This window comes from Dendrobates tinctorius, unplaced genomic scaffold (assembly GCF_039654945.1).
Source record: "Dendrobates tinctorius isolate UK_male_01 unplaced genomic scaffold, ASM3965494v1 ptg000388l, whole genome shotgun sequence".
Taxonomy (NCBI): Eukaryota; Metazoa; Chordata; class Amphibia; order Anura; family Dendrobatidae; genus Dendrobates; species Dendrobates tinctorius.
In genome coordinates, this window is record NW_027362054.1 from 3,246,468 (window position 1) to 3,262,112 (window position 15,645).

Below are 15,645 nucleotides of genomic sequence, written 5' to 3' on the forward strand. Positions count from 1 at the left end.
TACATCAGGGGTTTTCCAATCGCGACATGATGTCTGATCTCAATTCCAGCCAAAAACGTCAAATGGCGCTGCTTCCCTTCCGAGCTCTGCCATGCGCCCAAATAGTGGTTTACCCCCACATGTGGGGTATCAGCGTACTCAGGACAAATTGCACAATAACTTTTAGGGTCCTGTTACCCTTGGGAAAATAAAAATTGGGGTGAAAAGCTCATTTTTGTGGAAAAAATGTGATTTTTTAATTGTACCGCTGTACGTTATAAACTTCTGTAAAGCCCTTGTGGGTTCAAAGTTCTCACCACATATCTAGATAAGTTCCTTGGGGGGTCTAGTTTCCAAAATGGGGTCACTTGTAGGGGGTTTCCACTGTTTAGGTACATCAGGGACTCTCCAAACGTGACATGGCGTCCGATCTGAATTCCAGACAATTTTGCATTGAAAAAGTCAAACGGCGCTCTTTCCCTGCTGAGGTCTGCCATGCGCCGAAACAGTCGTTCCCCCCCACATATCAGGTATCAGCGTACTCAGGACAAATTGCACAATAACTTTTGCAGTCCAATTTCTCCTGTTACCCTTGGTAAAATAAAAAAAATTGAACCTGAAGTATTTTTTTTGTGAAAAAAAGTTAGATGTTCATTTTTTTTTAAATATTCAAAAAAATTCCTGTGATGCACCTAAAGGGTTAATAAACTTCTTGAATGTGGTTTTGAGCACCTTAAGGGGTGCAGTTTTTAGAATGGTGTCACTTTTGGGTATTTTCTATCATATAGACGCCTCAAAGTGGCTTCAAATGTGATGTGGTCCATAAAAATAAAACGGTGTTGTAAAAATGAGAAATCGCTGGTCAACTTTTAACCCTTATAACTTCCTAACAAAAAAAAATTTTGGTTCCAAAATTGTGCTGATGTAAAGTAAACATGTGGGAAATGTTAGTTATCAAGTTTTTTGGGTGCCATATCTCTGTGATTTAAGGGCATAAAAATTCAAAGTTGGAAAATTGCGAAATTTTCAAAATTTTCGCCAAATTTCCGTTTTTCTCATAAATACATAAATATAAAAAAGCAATGTGTGCTCAAAGCAATTAAAATATATACCAATATAGGTTTCATACACATACACAGCGGTCCATATTATAAAGTAGTATAGTTTACACCTTACCAGAAAAATTAATGAATAAAACGGTGACCAAACAAATGTGTATATATCAAGCGCCAAAACAGTTATATGGGCTTGCACAAAATGTGAATATGTTAAATAACAAGATGCAAAAGTGCAATATTAGCCATCACATTTTTTTATATTTTTTTATATTTATGTACCACTATTGTATAATAAAGGTATATTTAAAGATTATTACTGTTTCTTATATTTTTATATTTTTTAAAAAATATTTTTTATTATATTTGTATTATTGACCATTAAATTCAGGCTTTTCCCTGTGATTCGGTATGCAGTTTCTCTCGAATGGTCTACCATTCATCCATGAGCATCCACTTTTAAACGTTGATATCAGGAATTTTATATAATTTTTTTCTTTTAATTTCCTGCGTTTCTTTGTGGTATTGCTAACCAGGTCAATCGGTTTCATCATTTATTCAGACTGGCCTATCGCCTCAACGCATTAACCTAAATCTCCCTGTGTGGGTCATTAAATTTTTTTTTACCATAACCAGGTTCCTTGCATCATGTTCTCACATGGTTTATGCATTTAATAGCCCTCTGTGTCTGTACTGTTACATATTTAGACTGTTAAATGGTTCATGCAGCATCATAGGAACACCCGATTCTTACACTATGGCTGGTCCAAACAAAAGCAACTGTTACCACCCACCTTTCATGTCTCCCCTTTTTCCTCATAGATTGTAAGCTTGCGAGCAGGGCCCGCACTCCTCTTGGTATCTGTTTTGATCTATGTGTTTATTGGTATGCTGCAATGTCTATTGTCAGTAGATGTCCTCTCTATAATGTAAAGTGCTGCGGAATATGTTGGCGCTATAGAAATAAAATTATTATTACTACTTTATGTGCGTGCTCAGTAGTGAGGCAGGGCTGTGAGGCCGGGAGTCAGGGAAATTGAGGTGTCAGAACTTTGGCTTACTGACGCCACAGCACTAGGAGCAATTGCCGCTTGTAGTACTTCCTGCTAAGACTTACATCCATAGATGCAAACGTAAGATGTCAGGAAATATGTGGACAGAAGACTAAAGGGGGTTTTACACTAAGCGATATCGCTAGCAATATCGCTAAAACGTCACTGGTTTTGTGACGTTATAGCGATATTGCTAGCGATATCGCTATGTGTGATACTTACCAGCGACCGGCTCCCCCGCTGTCCATCGCTGATCGCGCGAGAATGTCCGGCTCCATTTCTCGTCGGGCGCTTCCTGCCGAGACTTCCTGCTGTGACGACGAGTGACGCGTGGAGGCGGGCGGGAGGACGCCAGGATCGCTGTGTGTGAATGGTAAGTATTGTGCGCTGCGTCGCTGCTGCATCGCTGTGAGGTCTTTCTGTATGAAAGCTCACTAGCGATCATTTAGCGATGCACCAGCGATCCTGACCGGGTCGGATCGCTGGTGCATCGCTAAATGTAAAAGGGCCTTAAGCTGAACTATTGCGAGGTGTCAGCTGGCCTAGTGTAGACTGTTTGGGAAGAGTCTATTTTTTTCTAATATGTATTCTTAGTGTCAGCCTCCAGGTGGCAGCATATTAACCCATCGTTCCTGTGTCACTCAATGAAGAATCTGAGAAAGTAAGCTTTAATGAAAGCGTTGCAGCATGCATCAGCTGACAGGTTCCCTTTAATGGCCTATATATACCTGCCGACCAGAACACTATGTTCACAGAAAATCAGGCTATTAAAATCCTCGCACCCAACAAACGCATGTGCTACTCATTCGTTGGGCTACTGCTGGCCTAATAGGATGGGTCTTGATATTTCTGCCACTAATCTTGCTTAGGCCTCTCTCACACTTCCGTTTTTGACCATCAGTCAAAATCCGCCATGTTTTGAAAAAAACGGATCCGCCATTTTTTTTGCAGATCCGTTTTTTTCCCCCATTGAGTTGCATTACTGGCGGATCTTAACGGATGGCAATCCGTTGGAGCCGTTTTTGTGAGGATCCGCCAAATTTTTTTCATCCGCCGGCATGCCTGGACGGACCCTGCAACGTTTTTTTGTTGTTGTTGGATCCGCATTTTCCATTGCGCATGAAAGGAAGTCAGGGAGAAAATTAACCCTGAAATCCTTTCTCGCGGAGGAAAAAAAGTCTCTCACTCTCTCTCACTCTCCGGCCAGCTGTTCCTTTAAAATTCTGCGGATCCGTCAAAATAAGGATCCTGTGCCATCCGTTCACATCAGTTAGAAACGGATCCGCTTTTCCGCCTTTTGGGCGTATTTTAACTGAAACAAAAAACTAAAGTGTGAAAGAGGCCTTAGATGTTTAGGTATCTACCTTGGGCAATGGATCCATATCTATGCTGTGCTTTTTTTTGGTTGCAGCTTTGCCGAGATTTAAAGGGAATCTGTCACCCTTTTTTTCCCCTATTAGCTGCCGGCATAGACATCGGGGGCTTATCTACAGCATTCTGTAATCCTGAAGATAAGCCCCCGATGTCTATGCCGGCAGCTGCAAGCCGAAAAAAAGGGTGACAGATTCCCTTTAAACTATAAACTACTTTCCGAGGACGGGTTTTCCAGCACTTAGGATACATTATGAAGGCCTGATGAGATGACCTTTGGGGGCTACCACTGTGCTTTTCTGAGCACTGTATTTTCAGCAGTGATTATACAGGCACTGGAGTTCAGCCCCAATAGAGTAGATGATCTGCAGCACTGCCACTGCCACACTTCCATCTCTGAAACTGAGCCTGCTTAAATAATGAATGAGGATTATATTCGTAAAGGAAAGAAAATACATTTTGATATTTTACCGTAAAATACTTTTCATAAGAGCAACTCTTACCAGAATCATCCACAATGGGCAAAGCAGAGACCCGACGCTGCACAAAAATACCCAAGGCAACATATACTGGAGTGTTGGGATGAACCTTGGCAATGTTATCGTAAGTTCCAATCTTCAGCTCTCTTAATGTTCGATTCACAAAACTCGGCTTCTCCATTTCTGACATCTGTGGAGAAAATCAGGTTGTCGGGGGAAAAAGGCAAAAAAAAAAAAATAATCAAAAATTGCAAAAAAAAAAATAAAATAAATAAAATGATCAAGAATGGAAATGGACTCACAAAAAGCTTGAGGAATTTAAGAATGCGTTTGTGTGTTAATATATACAGAGTATTTCCAGAGTCCGGAGAAATGACGGGAAGGCGATGAATACGGTTCTTTATTAGGGAAGACACAGCATCAAACAAGCTAATGGATAAAAATACATGTATGAGTGTGTTTGATCAATGCAACAATCATATTCTTATTACAGGAACACAGAATGGCGTGCTCACCTGGCACTGGGCGATATGCTGACCAAAGGCTTGAAGGAGTCTTGCAAATAAACCTCTGGAGAAAACAATTGCGTAATTATCCAAACTCAGCGATCTTATCCCTTCATTAGAAAATATTGAGGCTTATCTACAGTACAGTTATAGCCCCCGGCCAAATATTAACTATGTACCCAGCAAGTGCTCACCTCTCCACGTCTCAATCTTATGCTCCTCCAGCTCATAAATCTGCACCTGATAACACACAGATATCAAGGTAACTATTAACTACTCATCAATTACAAGTTGTAGAAGTCACTCTGCTTTTCAGTAATCGCTCAAGGACAAACGCTGTATTATCACAGTAACCCCCCCATGATACAGTGCCCCGGGGGACACTCAGATTGGTAGATACATTCATTAAAGAAGCACTTCCACTAAGTTTTTTATTCACTAAATATGTGTATATACAGATGTGCTCAAATTTTACATACCCCGGAAGAATTTTTGCTTTCTTGGCCTTTTTACAGAGAATATGAATGATAACACCAAACCTTTTTTCTCACTCATGGTTAGTGGTTGGGAGAAGCCATTTATTGTCAAACTACTGTGTTTTCTCTTTTTAAATCATAATGACAACCCAAAACATCCAAATGATCCTGGTCAAAAGTTAACATACCCCATTTCTTAACACCGTGCACTGCCCCCTCTAACATCAATGACAGCTTGAAGTCTATTGTGGTAGTTGTGGATGAGGTTCTTTATTTTCTCAGGTGATAAAACTGCCCACTCATCTGGGGAGAAAGCCTCCAGTACCTGTAAATTCCTGGGCTCTCTACTATGAACTGCACGCTTGAGATCTCCCCAGAGTGGCTTAATGATATTGAGGTCAGGAGACTGAGATGGCCTCTCCAGAATCTTCACTTTGTTCTGCTGTAGGCAATGACAGCTCCACTTGGCCTTGTGTTTTGGATCGTTGTCATGTTGGAATGTCCAAATACGTCCCATGCGCTGCTTTCGGGCTGATGATAGCAAATTGGCCTCCAGTATTTGCTGATAGTGTGCTGCATTCATCTTTCCTTCAACTTTGACCAAGTTCTCTTTGCCTTTGTAGCTCAAACAACCATAAATCATCAGCGATCCACCTCCGTGCTTAACAGTAAGAATGGTGTTCCTTTTATCATGTAACATTTATGGTTGTGGCCAAGTTCAGCTTTGGTCTCATCACTCCAAATTACCTTGTTCCATAAGTTTTGAGGCCCTTCGCTGTGCTGTTTTCCATATAGTGTAGGCGAGATACTTTGTGGCATTTGCACTGTAATGACTTTCTTCTGGTGACTCGGCCATGCAGCCCATTTTTCTTCACGTGCCTCCTTATTGTGCATCTTGAAACAGCCACATTGCTAGTTTTCAGAGAGTCCAGTATTTCAGCTGATGCTATTTGTGGGTTTTTCTTTGCATCCCGAACAATTTTCCTGGCAGTTGTGGACTAAACTTTTGTTGGTCTACCAGACCGTGGTTTTGTTTTTACAGAGCCCCTGATTTTCCACTTGATAATCACACTTTGAACACTGCTGACTGACATTATCAATTCCTTGGATATCTTTCTGTATCCCTTTCCTGTTTTATACAGTTCAACTACCTTTTACCGTAGATCCATTGACAATTCTTTTGCTTTCCCCATGTGTCACAATCCAGAAACATTAGTGGCTGGATGAAAGATGCAAGAGTCTGTCTGGATCCCAGAAACTCACTCAGCTTTTATGCACACACACTGATTACAAGCAAACAGGTTAGGCTAGTTTCACATTAGCGCTTTTGAGCGCAGTGATGGCCCGCGCACGGCCGCCGCTAAGCCCCGCCCCCTGCCGCGCCTCCGCCTACCGGCGCATGACGCTGCATGCGTCCTGCGTCCCCTATCTTTATCACTGGGGGCGCAGGCCGTGCGCAGTATGCGTTTGGTGGCACATGCGTCCTTTTCACGGTGCGCCGAGCGCAAACAAACTGCAGCAGGTTGCGTTTGGCGTACCGTGAAAAGCACGCATGCGCCGCCAAACGCATACTGCGCACGGCCTGCGCCCCCAGTGATAAAGATAGGGGATGCATGCAGTGTCATGCGCCGGTAGGCGGAGCTACCGGCAGAGGCGCGGCAGGGGGCGGGGCTTAGCGGCGGCCGTGCGCGGGCCGTCGCTGCGCTCAAGAGCGCTAATGTGAAACTAGCCTTGCAGGTGAGGATGTTACCTTTAGTAGCCAGTCAAACCCATTTGTGTCAACTTCTGTGCATGTTATCAGGCCAAAATCACCAGGGTATGTAAACTTTTGAGCAGGGTCATTTGGATGTTTTGGGTTGTCATTATGATTTAAAAAGAGAAAACACAGTAGTTTGACAATAAATGGCTTCACCCAACCACTAACCATGAGTGGAGAAAAAGTTTTGGTGTTATTCATATTCTCTGAAAAAAGGCCAAGAAAGCAAAAATTCTACTGGGGTATGTAAATTTTTGAGCACAAGTGTATGTATGTAATGTAGTGTGAGTGTATTAATATACTCACCTACCGCTGCTCTCTCCTTGGTCCAGCGCTCTTCTGCTCCTCTTCTCAGTGACTTAATTGCGATTAGCCAACTCACTCACTATGCAGGAGATGCTATTACAATGAGAGTAAATTGGGCCTTGTTCTGATGCTCCATAGAATTACATTGCAAAAAGTCACTTCCAGGGTGTGCAGAATGCAGCGTGACATCACTGAGAAGAGGAGCGGGACGGTGCTGGATCCAGGCCAAAGCGGCAATAGGTGAGTATATTAATACACACTACATCACATGCACCTATGCACAAATTACTAAATAAAAAAAAAAAAAAAAAAAGTTGGCAGAGCTTCTTTAGCCGGGTAAGAATGTTCTTTGTGGGAAAAACAAGATCCTCTTGTAGTTATGATGGCTAACACTAGCCAATAAAAGATATCACAACTACAAGATTATCTTGTTTTTCCCATGGAGATCGTTCTTTTTTTCAGCTAGCTAACACGGTTCCAAACATCTTTTTTTTCTTTTTACTCTAACAAGGTACTCACACTGTGTTGCACAAACATTTTTAAATTGTTGGTGATTTGGGCTGCTCTGTCAAGATGGGATGAGAGTTACTGGGTTGGAACAAGGCGTGGTCATCAATATTGGCAGCGTTTCTTACGCCAGTAATGTTACTCCAGTAACATTGCAGCATTGGGGTCCTGGGTTCAAATCAGCATCAGCAAGGAGATTGTATGTTCTCCCCGTGTTTGTGTGGGTTTCCTCCCAAACGCCAAAGACATACAGATTTGAGCTCAGAGTCTAGATTCCCTATGTAGACAGTGATGATGATGTCTGTAAAGCGCTGTGGAATTAATGGCTCTATAAATGGACTCGGGTCCAGAGCGGTGTCATCGGCAGAGCTCAGCTATTGGCAGCAGCACTGTAGATGTGACGTCACCTCTAGAGTAGCAGACACAATGCTTAACCAGGGGAGGGGACCTAAAGCTCATTTTGTTTTTGTTTTTTTAACAACTGAGCACATGGAAAATATTTTCAGAAAGGGGACAATTGAGCCACCTCAAAAAAGGAACAAGGAGAAACTAAAAGGATAGATTGAGATGTAAATGAAGACCCCATAGTGATTTTTTTGGACTATAACTATTAGACTTATATTATGCATAGCTTTAATGGAAACTTACCATGGAAGATTTGTAGTATCGATGCAGAATATTAATGAAGTCAGTGATGGTCAGCATACCTACATTGGAAAAACAACAAAATGCAATCAAGATGTGCTTTCAGAAATTAATTGCTACGTAGTTTGGTGACCTACCCACAAAACTCTGCTTCTTGCTGTCCCACAAGGGCGCTGCTCGTACACCATTACTGACCAGTGCAAAGAAAGCCTTCTTCACCTGCAAAATGTATTAAAACCCAGTTTTAGGATGACAAATGATCGGTTACATTAGTTATGTATATAGAGGCAGCGGGGCCCATTGATTAATATTGGAGTCTGTTTTTTTTTTAGAACAGAAAAAAAAATACCTGCATGTTCTGTTCTAAAATTTTAGAAAAAAAAAAAAATTCACAAATCTGTAGAGGGTAAAATGAAATGACTAAAAAGGTCCTGTCAGCAGGTCAATTAATTAGTTTTTGCTCTTATTTTATTCCCAACTCTTATTTTAATCTACCAAGCGGTTCCAGAGAGAGGGGTTTTGGTATTTAGTGTTAATTTTGGGGGCTTTTACAAGAGGGGGTGACTCACAGAACTCTCTGGGTGGATGTCTTTAGACAGCTCTGCATTATTATCCTGTAAACAAAGCCCTCCAGGTAAACACCGAAGTATTAAAATATCACTAAAACTGTATGTAGGAGTGGAAAAAAAACAAAATAACACGTATTACTCAGAGCAGCGGGAACAAAATAACAGTAAAAACTGGTGACTGGTCAACTAATGCCGGCATTTCATATATAGTCTAAAAGTGTTCTAAAGACCGCAAATAAAATCTTCGTTGGGGCATAGTTCGCTATCTTTCCCCCATTTCACACACTTCCTAAATGTCATTGATAAATTCTACTCACCTGCAGAGAGGTATCGAACACCACAAGCTTGGAGCTGATGGGGATAAGGTCGTAGCATTTGTGGTTCTTCATAAAAGTAGTGTACACTTCACTGTCGGACTCTGAGGATTAATACACAGAGAGGTTAAGCCTGGAGGTCATTCTTCCTCAAATACGGGCCATGCTAGACAGCGAGCGCTCTCACCTTCTGAAGGAGAAACACATTTCCCTTCATCGTTTGGTATCACAACAGGTCCCTGGAATGCAGAGAGATACAAGAAATATTGGTACTTCTTCATGAGAGGTCAATGTTATAGTTAACTAAACGATTAGTCTCCTCCAGGATAATATGGGAGCCCGAATACCTATACTGCCTCCCCATCTGGCAGAGCACCCATCCATATCCCACCCCTCCCAATGCCCATTAGAGCAGGTTCATATGCAGAAGATAGTTTGCTGAAAAGCCGCACTACTCCCATTCTTATGATTTTTTGGGGGAAGGTTTCACTTGCCAGACTCCTTAGACCAGAGGTCCTCAAACTGCGGCCCGCAGGCCACATGCAGCCCGCCGAGGACATTTATCAGGTCCCTGGGTCCGGCCGACATTGAATTTCATTACAATTCTATGCCGGTGTGCCCTGTAATCGCGGGAAGAATGACAAGGTGCGAGGAAAGGCGATGCGCTGCCACTCCGAAAGACTTGTGGCTCTCCATATGCAGCACACAAAAGATGTAATAATGGAAAGGAGTCTATAAGATGCCTATCCATTACTAATCCTATAGTTGTATTGTAAATAAACACACTGCAAGGATAAAGTCTTTTACTTGAAATAAAAAAAAATACTTCTTTAAAAATAAGTTATATTAAGCTAAAAAAAAAAAAAAAAAAAAAAAAAAAAAGTAAAAAGCAATCATATCCCTCACCTGTCCGTTCTGTCCCACGCCATAATCCTTATCTGGGATAAATAGTTTTCAACCTGGACGGTGCACAGATCCGACCATCCAGGCTGAAAACCACTGGAGAATGAGTTGCTGTGAGCGCAGCCTCAGTGACCAGTGGTGACATCATCGAGGGTACCATGGGTCACAGACTGCGTTCCCAGTCGGGCTGCTGGACTGTAGTGACCTCAAAGAGATCACCACTAGCACAGTGAGAAAGTCTCACGGTGCAGCGCTGAGTTCAGGGGAGTTCACCGGAGTTCATTGTAAGGGACGTGACTGGAAACGCAGCCTCAGTGACCTACGGTAACCTCGATGATGTCCCCGCCAGTCACTAAGGCTCATTCTCCAGTCATTTTCAGCCTGGAAGATCGCATCTTTGCACCGTCCAGGATGTAAAATATTTATCTCATTCATTGATTATGGTGTGGGACAGAAAATCGGACAGGTGAGGAATATTTTTTTTTTTTATTTTTGTTTGCTTTAAAGGAGACCATGGCTTCAATGGAGTGGGCATAAGGGGAGTATTTTTGTTGATTATTTTTTTTTACAGGAGACGAGGGCTTCAATGGAATGGGTGTTAGGCGAGCATAACTTATTTTTAAATAAAGATAAGTGTTTTTTAATTTCAATGAAAGTACTTTATTCTGGCTGTGTTTATTTTTATTATAACTATAGGATTAGTAATGGATAGGCGTCTTATAGGGCAAGTTCAAAGCCTAATCTAATCCATGAACCTTTCCTTGGACAGCTATTTTTTAGGCTGGGTGGGGAAATATCCACGGCCCTTACCAGTATGAGAATATCAGCCCCCAGCTGTCTGCTTTAGCTTGGCTGGCTCTCAAAAATAGGGGGGCAACACCACAGAGTGACCCCCGGCTGTATACAGTATAAGTCCTGTTATTACCAGTGATCCCGGGCCGTGTACAGTATAGGATCAGTTATTCCCAGGCTGAGCACGGTATAGGATCAGTCATTACCAGTGATCCGGGCTGTACACAGTATAGGACCAATCAGTACCAGTGATCCCGGGCTATACACAGTATAGGACCAGTTACTCCCAGTGAATCAGTGATCCCGGGCTGTACACAGAATAGGACGAGCTATTACCAGTGATCACAGGCAGTACACAGTATAGGACTAGTTATTACCAGTGATCCCGGGCTGTGCACAGTATAGGACCAGTCAGTACCAGTGATCACGGGCTGTACACAGTATAGGACCAGTCATTACCAGTGATCCGGGCTGTACACAGTATAGGACCAGTCATTCCCCGTGATCCCGGGTTGTGCACAGTTTAGGACCAGTCATTACCAGTGATCCGGGCTGCACACAGTATAGGACCAGTCATTACCAGTGATCCGGGCTGTACACAGTATAGGACCAGTCATTCCCCGTGATCCCGGGTTGTGCACAGTTTAGGACCAGTCATTACCAGTGATCCGGGCTGTACACAGTATAGGACCATTCATTACCAGTGATCCCGGGCTGTACACAGTATAGGACCAGTCATTACCAGTGATCCCGGGCTGTACACAGTATAGGACCATTCATTACCAGTGATCCCGGGCTGTACACAGTATAGGACCAGTCATTACCAGTGATCCGGGGCTGTACACAGTATAGGACCAGTTACTCCCAGTGAATCAGTGATCCCGGGCTGTACACAGAATAGGACGAGCTATTACCAGTGATCACAGGCAGTACACAGTATAGGACCAGTCATTACCAGTGATCCGGGCTGTACACAGTATAGGACCATTCATTACCAGTGATCCCGGGCTGTACACAGTATAGGACCAGTCATTACCAGTGATCCGGGCTGTACACAGTATAGGACCAGTCATTACCAGTGATCCCGGGCTGTACACAGTATAGGACCATTCATTACCAGTGATCCCGGGCTGTACACAGTATAGGACCAGTCATTACCAGTGATCCCGGGCTATACACAGTATAGGACCAGTTACTCCCAGTGAATCAGTGATCCCGGGCTGTACACAGAATAGGACGAGCTATTACCAGTGATCACAGGCAGTACACAGTATAGGACTAGTTATTACCAGTGATCCCGGGCTGTACACAGTATAGGACCAGTCATTACCAGTGATCCGGGCTGTACACAGTATAGGACCAGTCATTCCCCGTGATCCCGGGTTGTGCACAGTTTAGGACCAGTCATTACCAGTGATCCGGGCTGTACACAGTATAGGACCATTCATTACCAGTGATCCCGGGCTGTACACAGTATAGGACCAGTCATTACCAGTGATCCCGGGCTGTACACAGTATAGGACCATTCATTACCAGTGATCCCGGGCTGTACACAGTATAGGACCAGTCATTACCAGTGATCCGGGGCTGTACACAGTATAGGACCAGTCATTACCAGTGATCCGGGGCTGTACACTGTATAGGACCAGTCAGTACCAGTGATGCCGGGCTGTACACAGTATAGGACCAATCATTACCAGTGATCCGGGCTGTGCACAGTATAGGACCAGTCAGTACCAGTGATGCTGAGCACTACACAGTATAGGACCAATCATTACCAGTGATCCGGGCTGTACACAGTATAGGACCAGTCAGTACCAGTGATGCCGGGCTGTACACAGTATAGGACCAGTCAGTACCAGTGATGCTGAGCACTACACAGTATAGGACTAATCATTACCAGTGATCCGGGCTGTACACAGTATAGGACCAATCATTACCAGTGATCCGGGCTGTGCACAGTATAGGACCAGTCAGTACCAGTGATGCTGAGCACTATACAGTATAGGACCAATCATTACCAGTGATCCGGGCTGTACACAGTATAGGACCAATCATTACCAGTGATGCCGAGCTGTAGATAGTATAGGACCGGTCAGTACCAGTGATCCGGGCTGTAGATAGTATAGGACCAGTCAGTACCAGTGATGCCGAGCTGTAGATAGTATAGGACCAGTCAGTACCAGTGATGCCGGGCTGTAGATAGTATAGGACCAGTCAGTACCAGTGATCCGGGCTGTACACAGTATAGGACCAGTCAGTACCAGTGATCCGGGCTGTACACAGTATAGGACCAGTGAGTACCAGTGATCCGGGCTGTACACAGTATAGGACCAGTCAGTACCAGTGATCCGGGCTGTACACAGTATAGGACCAGTCAGTACCAGTGATGCCGAGCTGTAGATAGTATAGGACCAGTCAGTGCCAGTGATGCCGGGCTGTACACAGTATAGGACCAGTCAGTACCAGTGATCCGGGCTGTACACAGTATAGGACCAGTCAGTACCAGTGATGCCGAGCTGTAGATAGTATAGGACCAGTCAGTACCAGTGATCCGGGCTGTACACAGTATAGGACCAGTCAGTACCAGTGATCCGGGCTGTACACAGTATAGGACCAGTCAGTACCAGTGATGCCGGGCTGTACACAGTATAGGACCAGTCAGTACCAGTGATGCCGAGCTGTAGATAGTATAGGACCAGTCAGTACCAGTGATGCCGGGCTGTAGATAGTATAGGACCAGTCAGTACCAGTGATGCCGGGCTGTACACAGTATAGGACCAGTCAGTACCAGTGATCCGGGCTGTACACAGTATAGGACCAGTCAGTACCAGTGATGCCGAGCTGTAGATAGTATAGGACCAGTCAGTACCAGTGATGCCGAGCTGTAGATAGTATAGGACCAGTCAGTACCAGTGATGCCGGGCTGTACACAGTATAGGACCAGTCAGTACCAGTGATGCCGGGCTGTAGATAGTATAGGACCAGTCAGTACCAGTGATGCCGAGCTGTAGATAGTATAGGACCAGTCAGTACCAGTGATGCCGAGCTGTAGATAGTATAGGACCAGTCAGTACCAGTGATGCCGAGCTGTAGATAGTATAGGACCAGTCAGTACCAGTGATGCCGGGCTGTACACAGTATAGGACCAGTCAGTACCAGTGATGCCGGGCTGTACACAGTATAGGACCAGTCAGTACCAGTGATGCCGAGCTGTAGATAGTATAGGACCAGTCAGTACCAGTGATGCCGGGCTGTACACAGTATAGGACCAGTCAGTACCAGTGATGCCGGGCTGTACACAGTATAGGACCAGTCAGTACCAGTGATCCGGGGCTGTACACTGTATAGGACCAGTCAGTACCAGTGATGCCGGGCTGTACACAGTATAGGACCAATCATTACCAGTGATCCGGGCTGTGCACAGTATAGGACCAGTCAGTACCAGTGATGCTGAGCACTACACAGTATAGGACCAATCATTACCAGTGATCCGGGCTGTACACAGTATAGGACCAGTCAGTACCAGTGATGCCGGGCTGTACACAGTATAGGACCAGTCAGTACCAGTGATGCTGAGCACTACACAGTATAGGACTAATCATTACCAGTGATCCGGGCTGTACACAGTATAGGACCAATCATTACCAGTGATCCGGGCTGTGCACAGTATAGGACCAGTCAGTACCAGTGATGCTGAGCACTATACAGTATAGGACCAATCATTACCAGTGATCCGGGCTGTACACAGTATAGGACCAATCATTACCAGTGATGCCGAGCTGTAGATAGTATAGGACCGGTCAGTACCAGTGATCCGGGCTGTAGATAGTATAGGACCAGTCAGTACCAGTGATGCCGAGCTGTAGATAGTATAGGACCAGTCAGTACCAGTGATGCCGGGCTGTAGATAGTATAGGACCAGTCAGTACCAGTGATCCGGGCTGTACACAGTATAGGACCAGTCAGTACCAGTGATCCGGGCTGTACACAGTATAGGACCAGTGAGTACCAGTGATCCGGGCTGTACACAGTATAGGACCAGTCAGTACCAGTGATCCGGGCTGTACACAGTATAGGACCAGTCAGTACCAGTGATGCCGGGCTGTACACAGTATAGGACCAGTCAGTACCAGTGATGCCGGGCTGTAGATAGTATAGGACCAGTCAGTACCAGTGATGCCGAGCTGTAGATAGTATAGGACCAGTCAGTACCAGTGATGCCGAGCTGTAGATAGTATAGGACCAGTCAGTACCAGTGATGCCGAGCTGTAGATAGTATAGGACCAGTCAGTACCAGTGATCCGGGCTGTACACAGTATAGGACCAGTCAGTACCAGTGATCCGGGCTGTACACAGTATAGGACCAGTCAGTACCAGTGATGCCGGGCTGTACACAGTATAGGACCAGTCAGTACCAGTGATGCCGAGCTGTAGATAGTATAGGACCAGTCAGTACCAGTGATGCCGAGCTGTAGATAGTATAGGACCAGTCAGTACCAGTGATGCCGGGCTGTACACAGTATAGGACCAGTCAGTACCAGTGATGCCGGGCTGTAGATATTATAGGACCAGTCAGTACCAGTGATGCCGAGCTGTAGATAGTATAGGACCAGTCAGTACCAGTGATGCCGGGCTGTACACAGTATAGGACCAGTCAGTACCAGTGATGCCGGGCTGTACACAGTATAGGACCAGTCAGTACCAGTGATGCCGAGCTGTAGATAGTATAGGACCAGTCAGTACCAGTGATGCCGGGCTGTAGATAGTATAGGACCAGTCAGTACCAGTGATGCCGGGCTGTACACAGTATAGGACCAGTCAGTACCAGTGATGCCGGGCTGTAGATAGTATAGGACCAGTCAGTACCAGTGATGCCGAGCTGTAGATAGTATAGGACCAGTCAGTACCAGTGATGCCGAGCTGTAGATAGTA

The 15,645-nt window shown here is 44.6% G+C and overlaps 1 protein-coding gene across 1 annotated transcript in view; it reads right to left on the bottom strand.

Annotated features, from left to right (window-relative positions):
• Positions 1-15,645, bottom strand: part of PRKAG1 (protein kinase AMP-activated non-catalytic subunit gamma 1) — a 32,660-nt gene that overhangs the window by 15,382 nt on the left and 1,633 nt on the right. Inside the window, exons 2-9 of the mRNA XM_073563411.1 lie at positions 9,203-9,254; positions 9,019-9,119; positions 8,270-8,351; positions 8,136-8,194; positions 4,637-4,682; positions 4,452-4,506; positions 4,239-4,365; positions 3,961-4,126 (exon numbers count right to left, since the gene is read on the bottom strand). Coding sequence (XP_073419512.1) covers positions 3,961-4,126; positions 4,239-4,365; positions 4,452-4,506; positions 4,637-4,682; positions 8,136-8,194; positions 8,270-8,351; positions 9,019-9,119; positions 9,203-9,254 — 688 coding nt within the window. The remainder of the gene's footprint in view (positions 1-3,960; positions 4,127-4,238; positions 4,366-4,451; positions 4,507-4,636; positions 4,683-8,135; positions 8,195-8,269; positions 8,352-9,018; positions 9,120-9,202; positions 9,255-15,645) is intronic.